This window comes from Nothobranchius furzeri, chromosome 6 (genome assembly GCF_043380555.1).
Source record: "Nothobranchius furzeri strain GRZ-AD chromosome 6, NfurGRZ-RIMD1, whole genome shotgun sequence".
In the NCBI taxonomy this organism is placed as follows: Eukaryota; Metazoa; Chordata; class Actinopteri; order Cyprinodontiformes; family Nothobranchiidae; genus Nothobranchius; species Nothobranchius furzeri.
This window is the reverse complement of record NC_091746.1, coordinates 79,650,205-79,665,246: the sequence shown is the minus strand read 5'-3', so window position 1 is coordinate 79,665,246 and position 15,042 is coordinate 79,650,205. Positions and strand designations below refer to the sequence as shown.

The 15,042-nt window shown below is 43.5% G+C and overlaps 1 protein-coding gene across 1 annotated transcript in view; it reads left to right on the top strand.

Moving 5' to 3' along the window:
* Positions 1-15,042, top strand: part of suclg1 (succinate-CoA ligase GDP/ADP-forming subunit alph) — a 33,280-nt gene that overhangs the window by 4,961 nt on the left and 13,277 nt on the right. The window contains exons 3-7 of the mRNA XM_015943647.3: positions 1,692-1,808; positions 1,973-2,185; positions 4,399-4,456; positions 5,238-5,321; positions 14,238-14,389. Of these exons, the coding sequence (XP_015799133.1) occupies positions 1,692-1,808; positions 1,973-2,185; positions 4,399-4,456; positions 5,238-5,321; positions 14,238-14,389 (624 nt within the window). The remainder of the gene's footprint in view (positions 1-1,691; positions 1,809-1,972; positions 2,186-4,398; positions 4,457-5,237; positions 5,322-14,237; positions 14,390-15,042) is intronic.

Sequence of the window (15,042 nt, the reverse complement as noted above, 5' to 3'; positions counted from 1 at the left end):
AGGTCCTTGGTTCGCTTCCCGGCCTGGGATCTTTCTGCATGGAGTTTGCATGTTCTCCCTGTGCATGCGTGGGTTCTCTCCGGGTACTCAGCTTCCTCCCACCGTCCAAAAACATGACTGTTAGGTTGATTGGTCTGTCCAAATTGTCCTTAGGTGTGTGTGTGTGTGTGTGTGTGTGTGTGTGTGTGCATGATTGTTTGTCCTGTGTGTCTCTGTGTTGCCCTGCGATGGACCGGCTCTCTGTCCAGGGTGTACCCCGGCCCGCCTGATTGCCCGTTGACCGCTGGAGATAGGCACCAGCCCAACAAAGTTCCAAACAAAGTTAACTTGAGGACATAAAATGTGGATTTCCGCTACAGTCTTAAGAAGAATTTGGAGAGCTGAATTTCTGTTAAGTACTGTAAATATTTGTAAGAAAAGTATACTTGTGTCTAAATCCTAAGTGGATTTAACTTTGTACCTGGTCACCAGTGTGGCTTAGCCATAAGCAGAAGTGGCCGTAACTACAGAACCATCCTCACAGTCACATTGTAATAGTTGAGTTGTCTAAAACTCTAGAAAACGAATGTTTCCTCCTCGGTTTTAGGCTTTTAGCCTCCGGTGGCGACCTTTGTCATAATCTCTATGTTCACGAGTCGAGTAAAACTCTGACGGATTGTCGATCCTTCATGTTATTTTTACACATGAAAACGCTAAGAAGACCTTTAAAACCGGAAATAAAGATGAAAATCTCGGTGTGTTCAACAAGCCAGAAACGTGTTCGTACCCCACCTCTGTCCTTTTGCACATTTGTTTCTCGAGCCTTAAATAGAAGGCTGTTAAAAATAGTTCCAGTGAACACTCTGGGTAATGAAAGGAAGATGAGAAATGGAACAAGCGCTGCTGAGTGCACACCGCCGTGTCCTTCTGGCTTGATAAGCCCGCCATTTTTCACCCAACGTTTGTGGAAATAATGAGTGGTAAAAACAGCAAAGTGAGCAGCATGAAGGAGTTTCTTATGAATGCAGCTCCTAATATAACCTAATGGGTGAATAACTTATTTTTTATGTATGCGGCCATTTATTTGTATTGTCTCCTACTTGACGTAGCTGCAGTTTACCTAAAATGTTCCTTTTTGTTTGATTGGATTCGAGCTGCAGAAAATCAGTTTTGTGAGTTTGGTGCACGAGTGATCAGAGAATGAATCTCCGGCATGTTTTTACTACCTAAAACCGTCCTTATTTCTTTTCTGGTACTCGCTTGACCCCGACATTGATGATCTTTGGCTAATGAGTCCTAGCACTGAACTTAAACTTTGCTTCTACAAACTTAAGGGGTTACTTCCTCTGTGCTGCCAGTAAACCTTCTCAGCTAAAGCAACACTGACTTCTTCTGAGACACACGTGGAAGTGACAGGGTGTGAAAACTCGTTCTCGAAGTATTTTACAGGAATTGCCACTCAGGATTATCTAAACCCTTTTCTGCTTTTCAGATGCCCTGCAAGAAGATTAAAGTAATATGACATCATTATGTATTTGTGAAGGACGTTTCGATTCCCTCTGGTTAAACACATTTGCTGGTAGCTTCATCCCACTTCACCCAGAAACCCCCAGGATGGACACATATATACGCTGAAATCTGTTTGCACTGATAGAAGTGGCTCTGTCCTGTTTCATTATTCACATTGATTCCTGTTCTCTCCTCTCATATAGGGAACATTTCACAGTCAGCAGTCTCTTGATTATGGCTCCAAGTTAGTTGGAGGTGTTTCTCCTGGGAAGGGGGGTCAGACGCACCTTGGCCTGCCCGTCTTCAACTCAGTCAAGGAGGTTCGTGTGGCTTAAATCTTTCACGCTTTAAGAATTCAAAAGTTGAGTAAGATTCCCAGCCCCTGTTAATCTTTATTTTTGAAAGTAACATTAGGTGGCACTATTTCACAACTTCAGACGTTCCATTTTCTGTGCACCACCGGCACCTTTGTCCGTTGTTTCAGGCAAAGGAGGGCACAGGGGCAGATGCCACAGTGATTTATGTCCCTCCACCGTTTGCGGCTGCAGCCATCATCGAGGCCATCGAAGCAGAGGTGCCGCTGGCGGTGTGCATCACTGAGGGCATCCCCCAGCAGGACATGGTGAGAGTGAAACACAAGCTCCTGCGCCAAAGCGCCACTCGCCTCGTAGGCCCCAACTGCCCAGGAGTCATCAACGTGAGCACACACACACACACACACACACACACACACACACACACACACACACACACACACACACACACACACCCACCCCTTTGTTTTTTGTGTTGGAGATCTGAATATAGTTATGTTTTCATTGATGCAGAAACATTTATTTTAATTTAATACATCATATCATACCATAGTTTATTTATATAGCACATTTAAAATGCAGCATGGGAGCTACCCGAAGTGCTGCACAGGCTGAAACAAAACGCGACCATTCTAAAGCCCTTTTCAGACTGACATTCTGGAATATGTGTGGACAATTCAATCCGGTTTTTAACCGGAACTGTGTTTTCAGACACACCACTTTTGTACCGGAACTTGTCCTTTCGGCTGCGTTCACACAGCAGAGAAAAGTTCCAGATGTCTGAGGGGCGGGGGGATCGGACTTATGTTAAGCATATTTCTGCGCACACGAAGACGCATAAGAGACCTGGATGATGAAGCTCAATGGTTAAAGGAATCACTGAAGCGGTGTGATGCGCTCCGTCGCGCGTCTAGACGGTACCGTAGGAGGCGAGCTGCCGTGGTTTGCCGCATGCTACAGCAGCGGGCTATCTGGGTGTGCACAGCGTCCCCCGGTCCCCTCCTCCTCCCCCTCCTCCCTGTCCGGAACTCGATCTCACCAGTCTGATACAGCCACCTTGTCCGTAACAAGTCCGGACCTGTTACTAGGGGCGTCGTCCGGTTAAATTACAGAAAACGTTATCCGGATGTTTGTATTCAGACACAAAGGTCTTACGGACAGAGTCCTGAACATTTCCATTTTTCATGGCCTGTCTGAAGGGGGCTTAAGGAACTAAAAGAGAAGATAAAAATACCGATCAAAAGCAGATAAAACATGATGAATACTGAGAACACATTAAAACAATGACACAATTAAACACTAAAACGAGTCACTGTCTAAAAGCCGAATCGTAAAAGTGGGTCCTTAAACGAGATTTAAAAACCGCCAGTGATGGAGCCTGCCGAACTCCAATGGGCAACGAGTTCCACAGCTTTGGGGCCGCATGTACAAATGCTCGTTCACCCCGCGATTTGCATCGCATCCGCGGCGTACACAGCAGCAAAAGGTCAGCCGACCTCAACGTGCACGTGGGTACATATGGAGTGAGCAGGTCAGAGAGATAGGGAGGTGCCAGGTCGTTGAGTGCTTTAAATACAAAAGTCAATAACTTAAACTGTACTCTGAAAATAATAATAATAATACATTTTGTTTAAAAGTGCCTTTCAGAACACCCAAGGTCACTTGACAGAAAACACTTAATAAAATACAATAAAACAATAATAAAACCCAAACAAGAAAAAAAAACAAAGAGAGAAACAGTTCAATAAAATCAGAGGTCGTAGGCAGATTTAAACATATGTGTACCGAGTTTGGTTTTGAAAAGGGTAAAACTGTCGATGTTCCTGATGTCTGGGGGAAGTGAGTTCCAGAGACGAGGAGCAGAGCGGCTGAAAGCTCTGCTCCCCATGGTAGCGAGACGGGCAGAAGGAACCGCAAGATGGATGGAAGAAGAAGATCTGAGTGAACGGGATGGGGTGTGAATACTTATAAGATCTGAGATATATGGAGGAGAGAGGTTGTGGATTGCTTTGAAGGTATGGAGGAGAATTTTGAAGATGGACCTGAATTTAACTGGGAGCCAGTGAAGCTGCTGGAGAACCGGGGTGATGTGGTGAAAGGAAGGGGTTCTGGTGATAATACGGGCTGCTGAATTCTGGACCAGTTGCAGTTTATGAAGGAGTTTGTTGGGGAGACCATAAAGAAGTGAATTGCAATAGTCGATACGGGAGGTGACGAGGCTGTGGACGAGAAGGGCGGCAGTGTGAGGGGTCAGTGACAGGGTAATGACATGGTAATGAAAATGACAGGGTATGATGACATCATACCAAATAAAGCAGAGATTCTTGGGTGGGTGGGTTTATTTATCATTTAGTTTCTGACAGCGTCTCTCCTTTATGAAGACACAAAGTTTTTTATTAAATTATTTCTTTTTATGATTGTTTTGCAGTGGTTGGTTTTTGCAACAGTTTGTAGAGATTTATAGTTTGTGTTAAGTGAAGAAAAAATGTGAAGGTCAATTCAGGGTTGAAATTCAAGTGTTATATTTCTGGTGATTGAGAACATTTAGTTGTTTCGTTTTTGTGTCATTTTAAAGACCAGTTTGTGTCTTTTTCAGCCTGGAGAATGCAAGATCGGCATTATGCCCGGGCACATTCACAAAAAAGGAAGAATTGGTGAGATGTCTCGTGTGTGTGTGTGTGTGTGTGTGTGTGTGTGTGATGCATTACTCGCTCTTAAATAAAACACACCCTCATCTTTAGGGGTTTATTTAAAAAACAAAAAATAGATTGTATCTGTAACCAAAGGACCGTCACTGATTTCATGCTCAGTCTGCACCAATTCTTAAAATAGAAAAGTGTTGAATTTTCTTTGGGCAGTTGTTACAAACTGTTACACCTGCCTAGCCTGCACACCGTCAGAGTGAAAAGGCAGAAATCAGTTGAGCATCTGTGGTGCATTAATGCCTGGGTGGTAATAAACTATAAGTGAGTGTCAGCATGGTGAAAACATCCCTGTCGCCGTAGCACAGCTCGATAACACTTAACAACAGCTTGACAGCAGAATTAGTCCCTCCCACATCCGTGCTGAGCTAATTGAAGCTCATGAAAGCTTCTTTTTTAAGATAAGAAATGCCATTCAACCCAGTCAAAAACTTTTCTGTGATTTGTGCCTAAATCCTTGAAGCAACCTCTTTCTGTTGACAGCTTGATGAGCACCGTGTCCTGCTGGTGAACCTTTACAGAATGTCTTTATAAATCGACTGCCTTTATTTCCAGAGAGCAGCTGTTACAGAGCTCTGTTATAACTCTCATCTGTCTTGTGATTCAGTGAAAGTGGGACAGAAACAGGCAGCTACGCTGTTTTAGTGATTTTATTGATGAAATTGTTTCAGCGGTGTGTGTTTGTGTGTCTTGTGCCTGTACCAACAAGTTTTTTTTTAAACCTACCTTCCAGGCATTGTTTCTAGATCGGGGACCTTGACGTATGAAGCGGTCCACCAAACCACACAAGTTGGCCTGGGCCAGTCGCTCTGCGTGGGTAAGCCACCTATGTTTTCAATAGATGTACAATCCAACATCCATCAGTTCTTTTAAAGAGCAAGTTCACCAAGAAACCTTCTTTTACTTTTTATTTAAAAAAATGATCATGCACTCTGAATTTAACATAAAGGCTGAACATGAAAACAGCCTCCTACCCGTTTCCTGCATTTGCTTCAGATAGAAATTAGGCAGAAAAAACGCTCGGTTTAGAAAACGCTGACAGGTCTACGTCACACCGCCACTGTGCATTCATGGACTCGCCCACCTTGACTCACGACAGGGAAGGCTGTTGTTGGTTTAGCGCTGTTTCCCAACCCTGCTCCTCAGGGCACACTGACCTGCATGTTCTCCATGTCTCTGCTTCAGCACACCTGATTTACTTCACCTCCTCAGGAGGACGTCAAGTGCTGCAGATGCCTGTTAATCACTCATTCATTTAAGTCGGGTGTGTGGCAGCAGGGAGACACTGGTGTTTGAAAGGGCAACATGGAAGTCATGCAGGACAGTGTTCCCTGAGGAGCAGGGTTGGGAAATACTGGTTTAGCGTCCAGGAAACAGCAGAGAACGTCTCGACTAGTAGAAGCTAACTGTTAGCATTAGCAACTCCACCACACAGCAGAACTACTCCAGGCTTGTCTCGTTTGTAAAGATAAAACATCAATGTTGCAAAGTAGGGCTGTAGCGAAGCCTCGACGAAGTCGACGGCTCGATTCTAAAAATTTGTCGACGTCAGATCTGGAAGTCGACGCACCGCGCCCACTTGTTGCATCCCCAGGAGTTTGTAAATAGAGGAGGAATCTGCCTGTTTTTCCTGTAGTTCGCCCTCTTCTCCGCCTTCACTAACATCTCCGCCAAATACCGAAGACCCGGAACAATGTCCGTCCACTACTAGATTATTTTCCTGTTTTGCCCCTTCGTCTCCCGGCAACGGACAACAACTTCCGGGGTCAGACGCGCTGCTTCGTGTCTATCGCAGATGTAGAAAATCACCGGGAGCGCTTCTCCCTTCATTAAGGAGCTTCTTTCAGACATTAGGAGAGCTGTTTTGGTGGTAGCAGTCTCTCCTCCGTGCTGGTCTGTTTGCTGCTGGGTATTTTTGGTTTATTTAAACTTGGTAACTTGAACTTAACGTTGGTAAAGCTACTGTTAGCATCTTCGCTAACAGCTTCTTGCGTTGGGATAAGCTGTTACGTTTTGGTTTAGAGTTCATCTTTTTTGTGGTTTAGATCTCCCTTTTTATTACATTTAGAGTGTTGTGGGTTTTCGGTTTAGTGTAAAATATCACCTGAGTTTGGTTTAACCCGTAAGACCACTCGCCTCACGCACATAAGTGACCAAAACAAAGCTGCATGGAGACACTCCGTCTTCTACCACCTCTCAGGCAGCAGCCTGCACTCCCAAGTTCTACATGTCACCAGAACATAACCAACTGCAACACAATAAAAGCATGGAAGGCCTGTAGTGTTTATTCTCTTACAGTAAGAATTTATCAATTTTTTTGAGGAATTTATTTGAGATTTTCTGGTTTTTGTTAATTGTGCAATAGAAAAATAATCATTAGATTAATTTTCTAAATAGTCATTAGAATAGTCGACTATTCGATAAAATAATCGTCAGAATAATCATTTTAAAAATAATCGTTTACCCCCAGCCCTATTGCAAAGCAAACAGAAAAGGAGTGGAGTAATGTTGCTGTTATCCAATCAGAGGAGAGATGTTCAAATATTAGGAAATAAGGCTCCAAAGCTGACCGTCTGCTGCCACTTTCTGGCTCACTTCCACGCCTCAAACAGGAGCATAAGAGCTATTTTTCCCCAGATAATAAATTATAAGGTATTCATTCCTACTAGAGACAACTGCAAATGATAAAAAGTATGATTAAAGTGTATCTTTAAAGCTTTTAGCATAAATTTATATGACTCCATGGGCTACTGAGAGCTGCCATTAGCAGAATGTTACATTCGTTTGTCTTTCATTTAGGTCTGTCACTTAGTTCCTCTCTTTCTTGTGTTTTATTCATTTGACTTAAATATTCAAAATTTACTCCAGAATGTAGAAGATTTTGCATACGTGTTATTTAGAAGTCTGGAAGTATTTCTAGAAAAATGATCCAAGGTGTTTCGTTTCATGTTTAGTCACCGTTCATAGATACAATAAATGTCAGTGGTTGAGACAGAAGGCTGTCGGTAATAATTTCCTTTAGGAGCTGACAAAATGTGTGTTAAATAATTCGGATTTTTTTATCTGGAACAACTTTATATGAAAAGGAATCCAGATTAATATGATTTTTGTTATTTTATTAGCATCATTATTCATAATTTACTGTAGATGTAATTTATGAAAGCCCAGCATGTTTTCTTATAAGTGATAATAGTTGGCGGCCATTGGGTAGCAGTGTATTATGGGTAGTGGTATAATCCCCTTTTCTGGGTGCTACTTTTTGAGAGACGAGCCTTTCTGTTTAGTCTTTGTAATTTGAACCGGAGCACCGTGTCGCTGACGTGGAGAGCACTAAAGATAATACTTCAAACGTACTTGGATGTGGAGAAGATCAGAGAGGTGGGAAGGTGAGCGTGGAGCAAAGTTGATGGGGGTGTAAGTGGCAGCTGAGAGCTCCACCTTCTGACACCAACTGCCCAGCATATTGTAGAAAGGAGGGGGCGTTAGCTTCGGCTGAGGGCAGAGCAAAGGCTGTACTGAAGCAGATTTGTCTCCAGTGCAAAAAGGACCATGTTCACACATTCTGTTCAGCAGCTTCTTCATTTTTAAAACCTCACAGAGCGTTAAATAAAATCACAATTAATGCAAAGTGATTTCTGTGATTATTCTTTCCTTTTTTAAACGTTTTTCCTCATTGTGCTTCATTCGTTTTTTTTTCTATCCACAATAACGGAGATTTAACATCCATCCATCCATTTTCATCCGCTTATCCGGAGTCGGGGAGCGGGGGCAGTAGCCTAAGGCGAGAGGCCCAGACTTCCCTCTCCCCAGCCACTTGGGCCAGGTCCTCCAGGGGGAATCCCAAGGTGTTCCCTGGCCAGGTGAGAGACATGGTCCCTTCACCGTGTCCTGGGTCTACCTTTAGGTCTCCTCCCGAATGGACGTGCCCAGAAAACCTCACCAGGAAGGCGTCCTGACCAGATGCCCGAGCCACCTCAACTGGCTCCTCTTGATGTGGAGGGGCAGCAAATCTACTCGGAGACCCTCCCAGATGTCCGAGCTTCTCACCCTATCTCTAAGGGAGAGCCCAGCCACTCTGCGGAGAAAACTCATTTCAGCCGCTTGTATCCGCAATCTCGTACCCAAAGCTCATGACCATAGGTGAGGGTAGGAACGTAGATCCGACCGGTAAATCGAGAGCTTCGCCTTCTGACTCAGCTCTCTCTTCACCACGACAGACCGGTACAACGCCCACATCACTGCAGATGCAGCACCAATCGCCTATCAATCTCACGCTCCAGTTTTCCCTCACTCGTGAACAAGACCCCGAGATACTTAAAGTCCTCCACTTGGGGCAGGACCTCATCCCTGACCCGGAGAAGGCATTCTACCCTTTTCCGAATCATTTAACATTATACAGATTTTTAGCCTACATTTATTCTGGATTAACCTACACATGTAAATAAAACAGCCGCCGTTTTGACATACGCGTTTTGCAGGTATTATTACATAGAGGTGTGAATCTTCACTTGTCTCCCGATTCGATTACAATTATTGGGTCAACGATTCAATTCGATTCGATATCCCGATGCATCACGATTATTTCATATTGATTTGTTTTCATCGATAAATAGAAGATGTCAGATAATTGCTTTTTATTTTTTATTATCAAAAACTTAATTGACACAACCTGCCATCCCTCAAAAGCTCTCCATTCACAACAGGTTAGGACAAAACATTTTAAACACTTAAGAAGATTTAACAAAGCAAAACAATCTGTTTCCTGGTTCAACACCACGCCTCAGGCTGAGAAAAACACGCTTGGCAAAAACTCACAAAATCTAAAAAAGTACTGAAAACCTACAGGACACATAATGTAATAATAAAATACATAATGGGTTCATATATGAGTGTTTAATGTCTCTGAGCAGCTTTAGAGTCCAATATTTATGCCCCAGTTGAAGGGTGTCAGAAATAACACCAAATGAAATGTTTGACTTAGTTTATTTTATTTGAACTCAGTGGTTCGTTTCTGAAATGCTGGACAATGAATCAAGTTCTGTTTGATGCAGAAAATAATAAAACATAAAACAAATTCTACACTTCTAATAATATTTAAGATGTGTGTTTTATTCTTTCTGATAATAACCCCAGCAGAAGGCTGTGGGCTGGATTAGGATTAAATTACCCAGCTGGTGGATCTCCTTCACTAACCAGCTAACTACAAACCTTTCCACTAACCTGTCCTGTGGGACCCTCACCATGTGACCCTCATGCCCATGCTGTCTCTGGAGGAGCAGATAGGAGACAGATCTCCTGTAACTTAAAATGAACCAAAGCTTCCTCCCAGTTTCTCGTTCAGCTGAATTTAACATCAGTTTATCATCATGAAACAAAAGAATAAAGTGGAAAAGAGAACTTCTATCTTCTATTTCGCTCTCCTTTTAACTTCTCCGTGTCCCTAAATAAAAGAGACAGACGATCACGCTGCAGCCGCCGTCATTGACCCCTCCCCGAGACCGCATCGCAGCACTCGGTCTGACTGAGCACTTCCAGGAGAAATAATAATTAAATTAAGAAAATAATAATGCGTGTCTCTCTCTCTCTCTCTCTCTATCTATCTCTATCTCTCTCTATCTCTCTCTCTCTCTCTCTATCTCTATCTCTATCTCTCTCTCTCTCTCTCTATCTCTATCTCTCTCTCTCTCTCTCTCTCTCTCTCTCTCTCTCTCTCTCTCTCTCTCTCTCTCTCTCTCTACAAGAACCCTTGTTTGACAATGACTTCTTCTCTCAAGCTGGCATTTTAAGTTCATCTGCGTTGAAAGTGAAGTTCACCAGTGCTGGGATTGTAAAGTTTGGTCACTTACTGAAGATCCCGGCTGGAACCCTTGGTGAGCGGTTGGATGTGAGGTCCACCAGAGTGATGGAGAGAGTGGTGGAGGAGGTACGGAGGTCCTTGTCTGTGTCGCAGAGAGCCTTCATTGAGACTTGTACTCTATCTGACCAATGGGATGATGACAGTGAGTATGTTTTTCCGTCTCTGGAGGTTAAAGCCGCTGGTGAGGGATGGCAGGAGGAGAGTGGATTACTGCTGAACCCGAACACTCCAGTGTTGGGCTCTTTCCAGTCTTGTGGGAAGAAACAGCTCTATCAAACTTGTGTGAAGGTTATCAATAGGCGCTCCTTGTTAGGAGTCAAGGAGTCGAGGTGGACTCAGGTGTTTGCTGCGGACAATGCCCCTGGGGGGAGCTGGAGGAGTTTGTATAAGTCTCCAGTGGAAAAAAGGATGGCAGACCTCCAGTGGAGGATCATACATGGAGCTTTAGCTACGAACTGACACAGAGCCCGCTTTGATCCAAGCACCGGGGAGGGACGTCCTTTCTGTAACCAAACCGAGACCCTAGAGCACCTAGTGGTAGCATGTTCTAGGTTATCAGGGATGTTTAAGGTTTTAGAACGGTGGGTTAGTGCTCTGGGGGAGACTTTTACCCTGCACTTATTCGTTTTCGGGCCCAAGTACAGTGTCAGAAAAAAACGGACAATACTGTTAATTAACTTTTTATTTGCATGTGCGAAACTAGACATCTGAAAAACCAGGAAAAACCAGATGCTGGGACAGAGCTGGACTGATGCTGAGAGGAGTCTGAAGGGCCTGGTGGAAGCTCGCTTAAAGATCGAACACGCTTTTTACGAACTTACTGGGAACCTGGACTGGTTTAGAGCGGTGTGGGGGATCGGGCAGGTGCTCTGTCTGCTGGATGGACAGGGCTCCCTAAAGATCAACTTCTAAACTGGTTTATCAGTTGCCCTGGTTTTATTAGTGGAAACCAAGTTTCAGTCATTAACACTGATTGTTGATCTGTAAAGAAAAATAAATCATTTAAAAGTCAAAAGTCTCTCTCTCTCTCTCTCTCTCTCTCTCTCTCTCTCTCTCTCTCTCTCTCTCTCTCTCTCTCTCTCTCTCTCTCTCTCTCTCTCTCTCTCTCTCTCTCAGTTGCTGTGCGAGCGAGTGGAGCGCACAGTGTAACAACCCACTAAATTAACATAATTTACAGCCCAAATCCAACAGAACCGGTCAGGCTGATCCGGTTCGGTCTCAGGTTACAACTCTAGCGCTCAGACCTGCAGTACCACATTAAGGTGGAACCACTTGGTAAATGTGGAGGACGCTCACTCTGACAGTTGTGGATGCTGCGCTGGTGCCGCCGTTAAAAAAACAAAACTACATTCCACTATAATCGATTATGGCAGTACTCTTCCACGATGCAGAATCGTTTATGTCTGCATCCCGATGCATCGGCTATTTGATTATATTCCTCAGCTCTATTATTACATCCCTAGTTTTTGCGCTGCTAAAACAGTGTTTTGTCAAAGTTAGCCCTCCCCATCTAGATGATGTGAATGATTCTTGAAAAGCACCCTCATGTTATAAAGAGAGTCCAGTTTCTTGAATGTGGAGAATAAAAAATATCTTTGAAGTACCGTGCTGAGATAAAGGTTGTTGGTGAAAGTCAAAGTAAAGTAGAGATGTTTTATAGGCCTCAGTTCACTTTAGCTTTATGTATTTGTGATAAAATGTCTCAGAACGTTCTCTAAGCTCAGTGGAGCTCTACTGCTTCCTGCAGCTTGTTGTTTTGTGAGCTACCCGCCCGGAGCCCCAAACAAGAGGCACGCTAAGTTGAGGATCTGCTGCTGAGCTAGATGTTTTAAGCTGGAGAAGACTGAAAAAATGTCTTGAATCTGGTCTGCTGAAAATATATTTCTAAACCAATTTTCCCCTTTTCACATTTGATTGAAACTAACGGAAATTCAAATGATGTTAACCTGCTAATACTGGACTAAACTTATTATCAGCTACGGTAGAATAAAAAAAAGTGTGTGTGTGTGTGTTCCTGCATATGGTTTTGGTTGGTTTGGTGGGCGACGGTGGCACAGGAGTTAAGTGCTCGCCCCGTAATCGGAAGGTTGCAGGTTCGAGCCCCGCTCAGTCTGTCGTTGTGTCCTTGGGCAAGACACTTAACCCACGTTGCCTGCTGGTGGTGGTCGGAGGGACCGGTGGCGCCAGTGCTCGGCAGCCTCGCCTCTGTCAGTGCGCCCCAGGGCAGCTGTGGCTACATTGTAGCTCATCAACACCAGTGTGTGAATGTGTGTGTGAATGGGTGAATGACTGATTGTGTTGTAAAGCGCCTTGGGGGGTTCCAGGACTCTAGAAGGCGCTATATCAAATACAGGCCATTCATGTAAGTATGGGCCAGATAAGAAAAACTAGCATTTGTTTGTCCTGTCATACAAAGCAATGACTATGTTATTATCATGTAATTATATAAAAATACAGTAATAATATAAATTAATAAAGAATAAATGAAAGTTAAATAAAAACTGATATTTGACACCTGCAGTACTGCAGTAGATTTTCCACAAATAGGCAGAAGAAACGTAAAGCAGGCTCACATGCTGAGAATCTCCAGCAGGGTGCAGGCAGACCAGTTCTAACGATGAAACCATGACTTCTCTGTTTTCAGAAGGCAGTTATAGTTACAGTTGGGGCTGCACGATCAGTCAGAGTTTAGTCACAGTTACGATCTAGGTTTTCAACGATTATAAAACAAAAAGAACCGATAATTTGCTCCTCCTAGGGGTGGAAATTGATACGTTTTTATCAATATCAATGGCATTGTCGATTCAGTCTATCGATCCAATTCCCTTATCAGTTCCAGATTATCAGACCGACGGCTGAAAACCCGCTTTGAAGAGCTTATGGCACAGACATGCGGGTACTTTGGGGCAAGCCGCACCACTTGGATGCATATTTCCACCAGAGAAGTGTTGTTCTTATTTAACACCAGGCTCCAAACAGAAGGCTGCTATTTCAGCTCCAGCTCGCTCGTCTGCTGTGCCGACAGAGCCTGCATCTTTCGCGATCATCTTTTGTTTACACAAATGACCTCATCGGTCTTTTTAAGTTTGCTTCAAAGCCGAAATATTCCCAACTGCAGAAGTTGTTCTTTTTAGACACAAAGCTGGTGCACGAGCTCCCAGTTTCCTCTCGGCGCGGTTACCTGATGACATCACGCTCATAAACTTTATGGAACGTCTTTAACATTTGGATAAAACATTTTAAACAATTTAAATAAAACAAAATTCAACTACACACCTTTTTTATACATGAAATGACTTGTTTTTATTATTTATTTAGTTATATATTTTTAATCCTGGTCTTCTACGTGCTCGGTTATTTTTTCAGAACGGTATTGGAACTGACACCGTTGCTATTTTTTTACATCGCCTTAATACCGCCCAAGCCTAGTCCTACAAGGCTTCAATAACAATCAAAGCTAACTCTCACTGCTGCCATTTTGAGCTACACTCACTTCAAGTCCATCCAGCATTAAACAGCCAAGTTAAGTTCATAGTTCTTAGAAAATATGAACACCAATCATGAACACTCATTTAAATACGTTCATGCACAACACCGACTGTGGGAATTGCAAACAGATGGCTGTATGCTAATTAGACTACTGTGTTTTTGTATTTTACGAGAAAAATCAGTTTGCAAATGAGGTCAAAATCTTGACAATTCTTAATTAACATTAAGTGAAATCATTCCGAATAATTGTTTTACTTGTCAGAGTTTACTGACATAAAGTTTTCTTCACCTGCTTCTTATTTTACTATCAATCTTTCTCAGATATTCAAATCAACCATCCCCTGATAGTCCTTGAGTGAAAACGTGGTTTGTCTTTTCTCCTGCAAGGTATCGGTGGGGATCCATTTAATGGAACAAACTTCATAGACTGTCTGGAGGTGTTCCTGCAGGATCCCAAGACAGAGGGCATCATTCTTATTGGAGAGATCGGAGGGAACGCCGAGGAGAACGCCGCTGAATTTTTGAAAGAGCACAACTCTGTAAGCAAAAGACAAACTGACAGCGTTTGTTTCTTCTTGCTCGCCTGGTGATAATGTCTCCTGCATGCATTTATGACAGCTTGCGTGAGTGTTTGTATAAAAAATGTGTGGTTTCTGAATTAGCACTTTAGACGTTAACCTCCTTGAAATCTGTCAGCTCTCAGATCTTCACACAGTGAGAACATGGCGAAACTGTGAGCTTGCTTTTTGTTTCTTTGATCACGGCCTCGGGCGTTCTCTCTTCTTTTTTCTGTGATTTGTGTAATGGAGGTAAAAGGTGGCAGATGGGATAAAAGTGTGATCTGCAGGTCATGGTGACGAAATCATCAACAGTGATGAACGGTGGATCTGATCTGAGCCACTTGCTATTGACATCTTTAACTACACCAGGCCTGAACTTGGCGTTTCTTGTCTTGCAGATTACTTTTACCACATTAATTCTTCTGCATGTGTGTGTGTGTGTGTGTGTGTGTGTGTGTGTGCGCGCGCGCGCGCAGATAAATCACGCTCTTGAGCTGAGAAATGGATTTGACTCGCTCTCGGCTGCTCTAATGCATGCAAATCTCCTGCTGGCGTCTCAGGAGAATGACTTCTCTCTCTGAACAAATAAAGTACAAACACCCCTCCCTCCCTCCCACGCACACACACACACA